The 15,346-nt window shown below is 39.8% G+C and overlaps 1 protein-coding gene across 1 annotated transcript; it reads left to right on the top strand.

Moving 5' to 3' along the window:
* The first annotated feature begins 498 nt into the window (after positions 1–498).
* LOC139688370 (dual specificity tyrosine-phosphorylation-regulated kinase 2-like) lies at positions 499–11,889 on the top strand. The gene is made up of 2 exons (XM_071585905.1): positions 499–1,743; positions 10,277–11,889. The coding sequence occupies exons 1-2, from the start codon at positions 790–792 to the stop codon at positions 10,871–10,873; spliced, it is 1,551 nt and encodes a 516-aa protein (XP_071442006.1). The 5' UTR covers positions 499–789; the 3' UTR covers positions 10,874–11,889.
* Positions 11,890–15,346: the final 3,457 nt, after the last annotated feature.

Here is a 15,346-nt window from a genome sequence, read left to right as displayed (position 1 = left end):
CATTAGTAACAACATACTTTTTTAAGACTGGTTACGAGCAGTATTGGCCGATATTTTTTTCAATATCAGAATCTAATATATTTTTATTCTTTAATTGCAGAGCCAGTACCTTGAAAATACATCTAAATCCGTGGAAGATTTTAGTTGCAATTGCCAAAAACTAGCATTACTATCGTAAGAGCTCATTGTAACATTATCCAATGGAATGTGAATTCCATTCATAAATTATGAAAATGTGCTGCTTTTGAAAACTTGTTTGAGTTTCTCATTTCATAAATATATAAAGGTCAATGCATATGTTTTCCTTCCTTCGAACCTCATCCCAGTCATGTCAGGGCTTTGAACTGGAAGTCGAATATTTCTGATAGCACACGGAAGCAAGGCGGATTCGAAGAACTTGGAGTTCAGGCCGAACGGATGCCGCGGCGCAGCAATGCGACAATAGCGCTGTCAAAGAGTGTGTAACTACGACAGTACAATTGTAAACAGCTCCATCTTCGAGCAGGTTTTCCGAATGACTCAGAGTTCAGCTGAGATAGTGGTTGATGGGTAGCAGCTGACATCAAGAACGATGTTGCTCATATGCGCCCGAGCAGTGCGACCACGGTCCAGGCACAACGATAAAATTTGGTTATAAATGTGTGTTTTAGATGTGGAATATCGTTCGTACCATTTGGATTTTACGTTGAGAAGTGCCGCTTCGTGTGATTGTTTGAATATCTGCATTCAGTGATCGGGGAATGTATATTTAGTGTGGTCTTGAAGTCATCATCCACTTCTGCCATCGAAATGCCTTTGTCAGGATCGCGGTCCTTAGTCGCCAATATCAATGACGCAACGCCCGTCACTCCAAGTGATCCATTTACCCACCACAAAATTGAAAACTGTAACCACCTGCTGAACACTCGGATTGGTGATAAAGGTAAACAGTTAGGAGTGCCACAAATCCTTGAGGACTTAACCATGAACCACCTCCCCAATTTGAAAATAAAAATTTCGAACCAGCCGAATGCCCAGAATAAGGCATTGTCTGCAAGTCATCCGGCCATCTCCTACAACCCTACAATAAATAATAGACCAGGAATACCAACTAGAAGAACCAAGTTTTCGACCCCTGAACATGTAATGAAATCTTCGATAGGTTATTTAAGTATGTTTGAGCAATCCGAGATCTTCAATTATCCAGAAATATATTTCATTGGCCCTTTTGCCAAAAAAAGCCGATGTGGTGCTAGTATCAAGTACAACAACGGATTCGACAATGAGGAAGGATGCTATATAATCGTTGCTCACGACCATATCGCTTATAGGTATGAAGTTATCAAAGTTATAGGAAAGGGAAGTTTTGGTCAAGTGGTAAAAGTTTATGACCATAAAAGTCATCAGCACTTGGCTCTTAAAATGATTCGAAATCAAAAAAGGTTTAGCAAGCAAGCTGAAGTGGAGATAAAGATTCTCGAACACCTTCGGAAGCAAGACAAAGATAACAAGTTAAACATTGTACATATGTACGATAGCTTTCAGTTTAGAAATCATATGTGCATAACTTTTGAGCTACTGTCTATCAACCTGTATGAGCTAATCAAGAAGAACAATTTTCTAGGATTCAGCTTGCAACTGGTTCGAAAGTTCGCTCACTCTATGCTGAAGTGTTTAGAAGCTCTGTACAAGAACCAGATAATCCATCGCGACATGAAACCTGAGAATATTCTTCTGAAGCAGGTTGGAAGAAGTGGGCTTAAGGTAAGTGGCATAGGTACAGAGTATTTAATTTTTTGATTGAGTGAAGGATGAGTATTAACTAGTGCCATTGCATATCCTTTGTGCATAATTTTTTTATTCATTACTTTTGGCTAGTCGTGATTCATCGTGGAGATCTCAACATTGATATAATACTAAAAACTAGCGGTTGTCAGGTTATTGAAAATCTTTTTCTTTCTTATAAGAAATACTGGGCAAACAAACAGCCTACTGGCATGCAGTCTTAAATAAAAAATAACTGATTTTGAAACTGCTAAAATACTAGGAATTAATATTGATACAGAACTTAACTGGGAGACGCACATCAGTCAAATCTGTAATTAACTGAGTAGGGGGTTTATATGTTAGGAAAGTTCAACTTTCTCATTTCAAATGAGTATCGTTTAACATTTTAGCATGTCTTCTTTCAATGTCATTTGAATTATGGTGTTGAGTTTTGGGGTCATTCCCCACATGTTAAACAAATTTTGTGCTACGAAAAAGATCTATTCGCTCTCTTGCTAATACACCACCACATGATTCCTGCAAACCTTTTTTTATTAGGTGCGGAATCATGACTGTATGTAGTTTATATATCTTTAAGGCTCTGATTCATGTGAAAGTTAATATAGAAACTTACCAATTAAGATCTCAGATCCATAACTACACCATCAGAGGTAAAGTCTGAATCTAAGTACTACTTATTGCAGATTGCCATCAACTTACTGCACATTTAATAATAAGAATGTATGACTGAAAACCTATCTGCCTACTCCGTTGAAATTGGGTATATACCTGGTTCAGCTAAGGCTCACCTACTTTCCTCATTTGATGAATTCTTTTGTGAGAATCTTCATCTCAATTAAGAACCTTTGTTTATATATTAAGTAATATTTATATTGACGACATTTAATGCAGTTGTGCCATTTTTCAAAATTTATAAGGTATAAGTATTATTCACTCTATTTTTTGGCTTAAATATTGTTGTGTTTTAGCCTCGGTTTATCCTTACATAAATTGAATAGCTTAGGGGTGTACATTGTGACTTTGTGAATCAGTAAGATTTTATGTTGCGCGTAAAACTTGAACTATGTTTCACTCCGCTGAAGTCCACGAATCAACGAAGAAACATTGAAAAGATGATTGCTGACAAATTATTACTCACATTTTGTACAATCATCAATGCAATGTAGTTGTTAATTCTGTATAGCGAAACCTATTGTAATATGCAGTATATATTTAGTTAAGTTTAACATAGAGGTCTTAATTGCTTAAGGTAAATAGATAAATACTCTGTAGATACCTATCAAAGCCCATTTGATCACTGATGTGTTAATATTAATTCATGTTGGTAACTGTTTTGTGTAATATGTCTAAAACCAAGGTCCACACTCGTACGTGGATTTTAAAGTATAATGTAGTTTCATGTTTCTCGCTATAAAATATGTAGCCTTGAAGTTCAGAGAGCCCTATTTTCTTTGTTGCAGGTTACTTAAAGCTTGCTATTAAATAATTTGTTATGGGTAATTGTTATGTAGATTATAATTTGCTTCAGTACAATATGATGTACTGTTTTGAGAAAACAACGAGGAATACAGGCTCATGTGAAATAAAATCTGCATTCCCCCAAAACTTGATGATATTGAATAAGGTGAATACTCAAATGAAAATGACTAAAGAACATATTATTATTAGGTAATCTAATGGTTAAGGTAGGTTTTTGGATGGACACAGCTAATAAATAAAACATTTTGTGACTCCTAACAAAACACAAAATCCAGCATCCTACTTTACATCAGGTCCATCTTCAGCTCTGAGTACTTTCTTCCTCCCTTCATCCCATCCAACATTCGTATCCTGTTCCTTCCCTTTCCTCGTTTGCCTAACATTCTCCCCTCAATTACAGTCTTCAACATCCCTCTGCCGGTCAATACCCCCTTCATCCACTTTTCCTGCCTCCATAGGATTTCTCCCAACAAACCCCTCTCTTCTCCCACCATACCAAGTACTATTTTGTCCTCAAGCTGATCTAAGATCTAAGCCTCTAGCTTAGAGACTTCAATAATTAAAATTTGAATAAGGCTTAGAAAAAAATTTTATTTAACGTAAAGATGACTGTTCAGTGTACAAAATTTATGCAAGCAAAAGTTGAATATTGCCCTCATTGAAGTTGTCGAGAATAAACTGAATATAGAAGTACAATTTACAAAATTGTTGAACGTATGTCACATTCTGAAAGCTGCTGTCTTCCACAAACAGACATTGGGAAGAGTGCAATCTACATAATGGTGTAAAACATCTATCTGATACCTTTCTGAGTCACCTGGCATTTTACATGTATACCTGTCTTTTGTGGTGTCTAAACCAAGTGTTGGTGATGACTAACCCCTTTCTCCTGCGGAACTCAACTGCTTTCTCCCTGCGATCATTCCTTGTGCCTAAACCGTAGTCCCCTACCTCATCACCATCTCTTCCTTCGCCTACGGTCGCATTCCAATCCCCCATCACTATCAAATATTTCCCTGAAGGAACACCTGTGATTATTTCCTCTAATTGATCGTATATCCTATCGACCTCTTCCTCCGTATGGTTGCTTGTTGGCATGTATACCTGAATAATAACCAAGATTGTCGGTTCTGCTTTTATCTATACTAGTAATATTCTATCTGTTACCTGCTCTATGTTGACTACGCTTCTTCCTACCTCTTTATTTAATACTATGGCAATCCCTCGTTGGCTTTCGTCCACACCGCTGTATATTATTCTATAATTATCACTCCAGTAATCCCCGCTATCCTTCCATCTCACCTTGCTTAGACTTAAACTATCTATATTTCCCCTTCCCATCTCTCGCTTAACATTCTCCAATTTCCCTGTCCTCATCATTATCCTAACATTCCACGTTCCTATTCTAACTAATTTGGTCTTCTTCTCCTGTGTCTTCGGTCCTGCTGCTGCTGGTTTTCCCTTGCAAGGAATTCGTGGGATGATGACCGCGGAAGCCTTGCCTCCCCTGCTGCTGGGAATGACACATGGCCAATTGGGCCAAGTTCCGTAGTTGCCAGGACTCAAAATCTCTCTAGTGACCATCATATTTATCTTGGGAATGATAATTGAGGTGGTTTCCCGTTGCCTTCCTCAATAGTGTTTTTAACATGACACCATCACTTACTGGCCGCCCTACTGGGGTCAGAAGCCATTGCAGCCGCCTCACTGAGGAACAGACGCTGCGTGGACTACCTTTCGTCTGGCTCCTAAACCTTCGACCTATCTGGCATGGGTGACCCTACCAGGAGCAATTATTATTACTCCCGCCAGCACAGCTCTAGGGGTCATCGGAACGCGCAAGCCCTTCTACCACATTAAGGTTGTAGTCTAGGGAAGGGTAAAGAACATATATTGCATGTAAAATCATTCTCCATTAGTTGGCTTTATTTAGTATGACCTAGTGATGTAAAATTACCAAACAGAAAACTTAAAAACATTGAAGGTGGATTAAAGTATTATGTAAACGAGATAGGTATAACTGTGATATTCCAAAATATTTCAGCAAATTTTGCAGTGATACCACTGTAGTAATACCCAAATATTTTTAATGCAATGCCAAAGCATCTGCATGGCTAATTACCTATTTTGGGATTTTTAAAAAGTTAAAGAAATATATCTTTCAAAGGTGATGCTCAATTACTACAAAACATTTATGTGTTTGACCTAAATGATCATAGTATAAAATTGACTCTAATGTGCAAGTGTAGCCTTAGTCAAAAGTCTAACATTTAAATGCATCAATCTTTGTGAAGAAGGCACAAATTATTACCACATAAAGAGCCAATATCTGGCTAATGAAGGACTTCTAACTTGACCGGTGGATTTCAATGCAACAATTTCAGAGTGTAAAAATCATTCGCCTTGACTGGGACTCGAACCCAGATCCCTCAGGTTTGATTCCCAGTCAAGGCGAATGATTTTTACACTCTGAAATTGTTGCATTGAAATGCACATTAGCGGATGACTCCGTTAAAATTTACTGTTGCGGCATCTCCCGCAGTTTCTTTGGAATTTGACCGGTGGAGTTTGTTGGAGGAATTCATGATCTCTTTTTATGGTGTTATCTGATTGATCCTTGTTAGTTCCTTTGCATTCAAGTAGTAATATATTTTTACTGGTCTGTTAATTCTTTTTTTTGTTGCTTCCAACAATGGGTACTTTTGTCTCACTCCACCCAGAACTTCTTCACTGCTTGTTTGTCCAGGTTATTTTCAATATAGGCTCCAGGACATTGAAAAATTCGAATTTCCTCTTCATTTTTTTCCAGGATGGGCTCAGCTTTCTACCCAGTACAATGCCACAGTACATGAATAGGTTTATATAAACTGTTTCCATGCCTCTCTTCATTCCCGCATATGTTGACTGTCTACTTTTGATATGGAGTGCTTATTTGACCCGATGTACTGTCTCCTGTTTTAGATCTGACCCTGGTGTTTCACTGTAATTTAACTCATCCAGGGCTTGATCAAATTCTATTATGCTTGTGATTTGTGTAATTTATTCATCTGGAACTGTTTTCTTATTTCCATGGATATTATTTCCTAATTGTCCTTTATACGATTCCTGGAATATCGTACAATAGTTCTATATATATTTCTTCCTTGTACAATATGTTCCATCTCAATGCAAAATCCTGTTCACCAATTATTACTTCAACAGTGTTCTTTCTCAAAGGTTTTCTCTCTATTTATGATTATCCTTCAGGTTAGGGAGTGAGCTTTTTCAGTGCTTCTCTAAGACCTAATTTCCTTAATATCTTTACAGCTGCCTTCAGTCCATTTTTTCCTCATTTATTTTTTCTCTCTTACACTACAAATCAACATCAATTTTTTTGGTGAAGTGCGGTAAAAGTTATAAAGAAGTTACTGAAATGTTGACAGCTATTTACAGTGATAATGCTCTGAAGACACCATCCATTTTCAAGTGGATTAAGCGTTTTAAAGACGGCCGAAAAGACACCACAGATGATAAAAGGCCAGAAAACAAGGACAGCAGAAACTAACATAACTGACACCCCCAGAACAGACACACCAGACAGGCCTGCCTTGCCTCCCTCTATGATATACCTCCATTCAGTTCTTGTTTCTTCCTTCCATCTTGTAACTCCCTTTGCCTTCAAATCATCCTCCACATCCTGTAGCCATCTCTTCCTTGGTCTACCTCTTCTTCTGACCCCTTCCATCTTGCTATTAAGCATCCATTCGGGCATTCTGTCATTTTCCATCCTTTCTACATGCCTTTCGCTTTCCATTTTCCATCCCAACCATGCCAGCCGCAGTGACTTGGCAAATCTAACTATGTCCTTCCCTTCTAGTAGTTCATGTATCTCCATATTCATTCTAATTCTCCATCTCTCTCCTTCTCTAATTGGGCCATAGATTCTCCTTATGATTTTTCTTTCAAATTTTCTAAGGGCTTCTTCATCCTGACTTGTTGATGTCCATGTCTGAGCTCCATAAGTTACAATGGGTCTAATTAGCGTTTTATAGATCTTCAGTTTTGGACTCCTTGATAGTAACCTCGTTTTGAGGAGTGTTACATTTGCAAAATATGCCTTGTTACCTTCCATTATTATTTGGTTGATCTCCGTGGATATCTTATTTTCATTGCTAAGTCTGATTCCTAGATAGGTAAACTCCTTGACACCCTCAAACTCATAATTTCCAATTATTACGTTATGCAGGTCCCGCTTGTTCTGAGAGGCTGACATTTTGCCCCAGGCCCTCCCCTAACCTTCAGCCCCACTTCTTTACCAGTGTTTTCTAAAATGTTAAACATTTCTTTTATGTCATTCACATTTCGTGTAATTAGTGCTATATCATTTGGATTTGCAAATCCTTGCTGGGATTTATGCACAATGGTCCCTCTAAAATTCAATTCTTTCATTGTATTTTGTAGGGCCAGGCTCAATGACATGGCTGAGAGAGCATCTCCTTATCTTACCCCTGAGGTCATATTAAATGCTCTACTTGCTCTACCCCCAATAAAGGCTTTACATTGTAATTCATGCAATGCCAATTGAACCAGTCTAATCAGTTTGTCTGGAATATCATAACCTCTGAACACACGCATTATCTAATTCCTGTTCATACTGTCAAAAGCTTGTTTGAAGTCAATGAAGAGTATGTGCAAGTCATTTATATTCATAGCATTTCTCCATTGTTTGTCTTACCGAGAATTGTACATGCTACAGTCAGTAATGTAATGTCCTTATAGTTTTTGCAATCATATTTGTCACTTTTTTTATATTGGACAAATCAATCCTGTCTTCTGGGAACTCTTACAACTTCCAAATATTACAAATAGCTGATGTAATGTTCTATTTAAATCTTGACCCTAGATAAGTGAATTCCTTAACACCCTCAAACTCGTAATTCCCAATTATTATGTTTTGCAGATCCTGCTTGTTCTGAGAAGCTGTCATTTTCGAGTATTTGGTCTTCTCTTCAATAACCTTCAGCCCAACTTCTTTACCAGTATTTTCTAAAATGTTAAACATTTCTTTTAGGCCATTCACATTTCGTGCAATTAGTGCTATATTGTCTACATATGCGAATCCTTGCTGGGATTTATGCAAAACGGTCCCTTTTAAATTCAATTCTTTCATTGCATTATGTAGGGCCAGGTTGAATAATGTGGCTGAAAGAGCATCTCCTTGAATTGACTGCGAACATAATCTATTTATTTGTTTTCTAGAGTTCGAGGAGGTGTTTGTTGGAGTTAATTGGATGAAACACATTATTGCATTTGGGATAATGGGAATACGAGGGTCATCCGGAAAGTAGTACCCGTTCGTGAAATAAAGACACAAAAGTAAATATTAACAAACATAAAAAATTTTATTTGAAAGAGGATACTTTAAACTACTTCTCAACATAATCTCCAAGCAAATTAAGGCATTTGTCATAACGTGTGACAAGTTTCTGTATTCCTGCTGCATAGTCCTTCACCGCCAGCTCATTGAGATACGCGAGGGACCCATCTTGCACAAATTTTTGCATAATGCAGATGGTGTTTAACAATTTCATGAACAATTGTTCGAGAAACATTGGGAAAATGCTCACAGATGTCATCAATTGTGACGCGCCGATCGTTCCTCACGAATTCGTCAACTGAGCTCACCAGTTGGTCTGTAATGACAGACGGTCTCTCCGAACGCTCATCGTCGTGTGTGTTCCCCCTCCCCATGTTGAAGTTGCGACACCACCGCCGAACAGACGACTCGTCCATTACATTGTCTCCATACACCTCCTTTAATTGGCGATGAATATCACATGGGCGAACGTTTCTTGCATTGAGGAATTTAATCACTGCCCTCACTTCACAACTGGCGGCGTTCTCAATTTTTTTAAACATTGTAAACAATCACAGAAACAACACAGGCAATGCTAGCGTCACGCAACTTGGCTCAGAGAAGGCAGACAAGCCACTGAAGCTATCTGACCTCGTCCAGCGGCTACTCGCGTCGTCAGCACTTCATGCGGCACGAACGGGTACTACTTTCCGGATGACCCTCGTAGATTCAAGCAAATAGAGATAGGCAACTTATCTTCAGCCAGTGCACGTGTCGGACTGCTCGTGTGGCGGATGTGCAGCGTTGGGAGCAGGGCTGAGGTCAGGCCAGTCATCATCCACAACTTTTGAACGACGAGGAAAAGGCAAACGAGGTATGGGAAGAAGTGGAGATGGGGCTGAAAGTCGGCAGGGAGTTGGAGGGAAAAAGCAGTGATGGCGAAACAGTTTACCTAACTGGGATATGTTTTGCACCAAGATAGTCCAAGTAGAGACCACAGGAAAAGAATAATTTTAGGCAATGAAGATTTCACGGGGAGAGCTTATGAAAGGGACGTTGGGTAGATAGATAGAGGTCTTTATTTGGGCGAAATTGAGACCAAATGGGTAGGAAAATATAAGAAAATATTAATGAAAACGCTTAAATGGAGGTTGGTAATGTAGAACTCGGAAACGTGGTCATGAAAAGTTTAAATTGTGGGCTTTTGAATTGGGGTTGTGGGGAAGGATGGTAAAGACAAAAAGGATGGACAGAAAACCGAGGAAGAAGTGATAGGCATGGTGAAAGGGGAGGAGACAGTTCCAAAGGGAGTGAACACGGAAGAATTAGATTGACTATGGAATGGTGGACGGAATGACGTTGGGTATCGAGGCAAGGGGAAGATTAAGGAATGGACGAAGTGAAGGGAGATATTGAAGAACAGTTTATGAATTACTTTTCAGCTTACCCTCTGTGCAGTTTCCAAAATATATAGCGCCTGGAAGCACTCATTTTATCAACTTACCGTGTTCCAAATCGAAGAAATCCGTGCCATGTGGACTCGGGATCAAGGGTGGAAGTGGAAAAGGTCCATGTTGGCGATAATTTCTCATCGCGTGCTTTTATTTTTTTTGCCAATTTCCTCTTACGTCATCCCTCCTCTCCTCTCTCATGGCCCTGTGCCTGACCCAACTGACCTCACTTCTTCTTTGGCAGGTCATTGATTTTGGCTCCAGCTGCTTCGGAAACCAGAGTGTGTACACGTACATCCAGTCACGGTTCTACAGAGCCCCCGAGGTGATCATGGGCGGCCACTACGGGATGCCCATCGACATGTGGAGCCTGGGCTGTATCCTTGCGGAGGTGGTCGCGGGCTCCCCGCTCTTCCCCGGCGATAACGAGGAGGACCAGCTGGCGTGCATCATCGAGCTCATCGGAATACCTCCCGCCAAAGTGATTGAGTCTTGCAAGCGGTCCAACGTCTTCATCAGCTCCAAGGGCTACCCACGCTACTGCTCCGCATCGACGCGCGAAGACGGCAGCATCGTGCTGAGCGGCTGCATGACCCGCCATGGGAAGATCCGCGGGCCGCCCGGGTCCAAGAACCTGCGGACCGCCCTCAAGAACTGCGGCGACCCTCTCTTCGTGGACTTCATCCGCCGATGCCTCGAGTGGGACCCCGAGAAGCGGCTCACGCCCGCTGCCGCACTCACACACCCTTGGCTCCGGAGTCGCCTCCCGCCGACGCCGGCCAGCTCACCTGCCCCCCCCAGCAAAAAGTGGAACGGAGGTCGGGGGAACGGTGGCCGCTGAGACGGGCGGCGAGTGTTGGTGCCTCCACCGATTCGCAGGGCTTCCTACCGCAACGACATCCGAGCGACGTCGGGACGGTCAAGTCGTGAGTGTGGTCCCGCGTGACCACACTCTTGGTGATCTTCCACTTCATACGCGGCTTCGTGTTAAAGTGCAATTGAGAGTGCTCATTGCTCCTTATGTTCAAGAGTGCTGCATCGTTTTTTTATGTTAAGCTCCCTGAATGCACTTTGGAGTGTAAAGACAAGGCACGATCTTGTTCTTGGCATGGTGCTCTCATGTGATGGACACTCCTTTGCAACTGCAGGTGTAGTCTCCCCTTGGGTCTTGTCCATTGACATCCTCCCACCAATGTGATTATTTATTGTATGTAAATGCTAGAGTAAAAATATTTCCTCCTGTCTTGTAAAGAGTTATTGGAAAGGGTGATGCAGCTTCTGCATTGGACCCATAAAATCACTCAGAAGGGCCTTTTACTGAAGACAATAGGTGCAAGATAAAAAAATGCACCGATATTAGTCATTATGCAAGACCTGTATTCCTGAAAATCGAAGATTCTGGTTCCAATAAGTCAAGTTAATAATGTATCACAACGCGAGGTTTGGTCTGATGTGATGCTGAATTTTCAAGAGGCTCGCTGTGTAGCATGCGTCAACATAGGAAGTGAAGTGCTCATGAGGCCGTTGCCAAGAATGAGTGACTCTAAAGACGTTGATTTGACAGTGTGGGATTTCTTGTTTTTATAAACTGTGATATTTTTGGATATGTGTACTGGATAGGTATGGATAAATGATCTTGGTCGTGATTTCAGGATTTTTTGTCATTCGATCAGATTACAAAATCATTTTAACATCTGCCTTGATTAAGGCAAGAGCTATGTAAAAAACAAACAATTGTGATTTTAATATGACTTAAGATGCTTGTTGTTCAGCATTATTTTTGTTTTTAAAATTTCTGAGGTTTGCCTAATAAATACATTTGTAATGTAATTGTTCAATAAAGGTGCTATTAATCAATATAAAGCTTGATTCTTAATTAGATATCCAAAACTAAAATTCAGTGTTGGTCTGTTTCTAAAAGCCATGTAAAATATACTGAGCGACCCATGTTCACCATATTCTGTGTTTCTGTTTTATGTCTTTTGAATCAATCACAACCATTGTCTTTATTTTTTGTACTCATCCGCTCTCTTAAAACCAGCACTGGACCGACCAATACGTCGAATGAAGAAACGAAAGTGAATACCCATGGAGAATGGACGTACGTCAATAGGCTCAGTGGTGATACGATTAGGGCACAACTTCATCACGCAACAGTATGCGAGTATTCTGATAAAGTTTTGGTATCTCTTATTATTGATTTAATACTAAATGCAGGATATGTTATCCGCTAATGTTATCCCTATTCTTAAAACTGGAATTAAAAATGAAATATCTAACTATCGCCCTATCTCTTTACTACCTATTCTTTCTTCTGTTTGCGAGAGGATTATTCTCTACAGACTTTATTATTTTACTTCCCCTTTTCTGTCTAGCAACCAACATGGTTTCCTTCCGGGCAGGTCATGCTTGACCAATTTAGCACTTTTTCAACACCACGCTGTTAGTGCGATAACAAGTAAGACTCAATTAGATGCCATCTTCTTGGATTTCTCAAAAGCCTTCGACTCCCTCAATTATAACCTCCTCATTAATAAACTCAGTCAGCGTTTTAACGTTCATGGAAACTTTCTCAAATTACTGACCAGCTTTCTTTCGAATAGAAATCAGCGAGTAATACTATCTGGCGCCTCATCTCCTTGGTCCTCTGTGACATCTGGAGTTCCTCAAGGTAGTATTCTCGGACCATATCTTTTTAATCTGTACATTGATGACTTAGCTTCCCTAGTCCCGACCTCCCTAGCCCACACGTTACTATATGCCGACGACTGCAAAATTTTTAAGGATATTAATTCCCCCACGGATTGCTACCACCTTCAGGAGGCTTTAAATAAAATTTCAGAATGGTGCAGCACATGGATGCTAAATTTAAACTCAAATAAATGCAATACTCTAGTTCTATCCCTAAAAAAATCTCCTCTTACCTTTAACTATACAATTAATTCAGTTCCTCTGAATCGTGTTGCTTCTGTCAAGGATCTTGGTGTATTAACTGATCGCAAACTAAATTTCTCAGGTCATATCAAAGCAGTTAAATGCAAAGCCATGTCTCTTCTAGGTCTACTTTACCGCTACACAGAAATAAAAGATGTACAATCTCTATCCGCATATTTCTCAACCATTATCTTACCATTAATTACCTACTGCTCCCCTATATGGTCCATGTCTGCCCTATCTAACCTTAATACCCTTAACACGATAACTAATTTTTTCAGTAAAATTGTCAAGTACAGAGTCCCCCATCTTCGGGACTCGCCCACTGAATCACTTCTTTCCTCGCTCTCGATTTGTAATCTCTCCACTCTACGTCTAAAATCCGATTTAAAACTCATGCATAACACCCTTAACTCCATTAACGACTGTCCTGAACTAATTTCCCTTATCAATTTCAGAGTTCCCCCCCGAGTTACCCGCGATCGCTCTTTATTCCACCAACCCGTTCCCAGATTGTCCCTCACCAAACGGTCCCTTTTCTTCCGTCTCCCCGCTTTACTGAATTCCCTTCCCGAAAGTATCGACCCCCTCTCACTCCCAGCCAACACATTCATAAACCTTTCTCTGACACATCTCTCACACCTCCCTCAATAGTATAGTCTTGTTGATGTTTGTATGTTTGTGTCCTTATATGTTCCTGTTATATGTGTCACTGTAAATTGGCAATCCTGCTGTATGTGCACAATTTTTTACTAAATAAATAAAATAAATAAATAAATATGATTTGTTCAATTTTTGTATTTCATTCTCATGTAATGTCATTACGACATCCATTTCTACCATTGAATTCATATGCGAATTGCCATTTTGAACAACAATCGTAGTGTATATGAGGGCTGATCAGAAAGTAATATATGTGTGTGGAGGGAGCAAAGTAGCGGGAGGAGCCGGATGTTTGCTGCGTTGACACACACACACATGTACTAGGGCAGTATGCTTTTACCTGCAGTGTGTGGAAGATTGCGCCACTTGGCATTTGTTTACAGTAGAAAGTCAAAATGAACAATACAATTCGAAATCTCACCAAAAGTAAAATTCATTTAGTGATAAGTTTTTTACTGGCAATAAGCTTCAAAGCTGCAAGCATTCATCGGGAAATTCATGCTGTGCACTGACTAGGTGATGAGTGACAGTGTTGTGTGCCATTGCTGTTGTTAATTTTAAGAGTGAATGGGCAAATTTCCAAGATGTCCAAGAACTAGCCATCCGTTGGTTCATCTGTCATCAGTCTAGGGCGACCACTGCAGCACTCATCGTGAACTTAGGGGCTGTGGCCTTTTTTAAACTGCCTCACTCCGCCTTCACTCATTATTCTTTCTCCATACACTCCATTAAGTTGCCCATGAATTTCCATTGGCTTGTGGTTTTTTGCCAATGAAAACCTAATTGCAGATCGCACTTCGCAACTCAGGGGATTTTCTATTGCAGCGCACCTTTCTAACTGTTCGCCGAGTGAGCAAAGTAGAAGAACCACAGTTTATACACACTACCACAGAAGGATGTGTACCGAGTGTAGGGACGTTTAGACACCAAGGTGATGGCTCTATTCCCACCCACTAACACGTTAGACTGAAACTTTAGCTACTCTTGGGTCAGACCTCCTATTAGATGAACACAGATATGAGCTGAATGATTGGATTTATAAATAACCCAAAGTAGTAACTATGGAATGGCAACAGCAAATGTAAATGATTCAGAGCATAACGTTTTTAAGTTGATGAATCAACTTAAGAGCAAATACTTTTTAAGTTTTTGAATTGATATGCCATTCATCCTAATTTCAGGTTGTTCAGGCAAAGAACACTAACTGCGGTCATGAAATTTGATGTTATTGGTGAACAAATACTTTGCAAGCCTCCTTTTCAAAGGCTTCTGACTTTGAAAATATTCAGAGTTATTCAGTAAAATCTATAATGCACTTTATAAAGTCTGCTTGTATGTTAATTGAGACATTGCTTAAAACTAATCAGTGAGAAAAACACTTTTTTTTCTCTTGTCACTTGCAAATTTGTCACAATACGAGTAACATTACTGTGAGACCTGTTGAAATTCATGAATAAATTAATTACTTACAATATCTGCCCTTGAGCCTTAACAATAATTTAAGTGGCTATGACAGTTGAAATTATATCTTCTATAATTTTAAAGGACTCAGAAGGACAATGGATATCCCTCACAGGCATGAATGTTGCATTGTGTAATTTTTCATGGAATGTACATTTTAATTATCCCTTTCGAAAATACTCACAGACTGTCACTAAAAAAGCAATGCTTAAATCAGAGAATAGAGCCGGGTGACACATAAGAAGCATATTCTGAA

This window comes from Hetaerina americana, unplaced genomic scaffold (assembly GCF_022747635.1).
Source record: "Hetaerina americana unplaced genomic scaffold, ioHetAmer1.1.p SCAF_2, whole genome shotgun sequence".
Lineage (NCBI taxonomy): Eukaryota > Metazoa > Arthropoda > Insecta > Odonata > Calopterygidae > Hetaerina > Hetaerina americana.
The sequence above is the reverse complement of the archived record's forward strand: the minus strand, read 5'-3'. Positions and strand labels throughout refer to the sequence as shown.

Excerpts from the sequence above, each read along its gene's own strand:
- LOC139688370 (XM_071585905.1), top strand. The coding sequence starts at position 790 with ATGCCTTTGTCAGGATCGCGGTCCTTAGTCGCCAATATCAATGACGCA. Across the intron at positions 1,744-10,276 it reads TTGGAAGAAGTGGGCTTAAG|GTCATTGATTTTGGCTCCAG; the intron begins GTAAGTGGCATA and ends CTTCTTTGGCAG.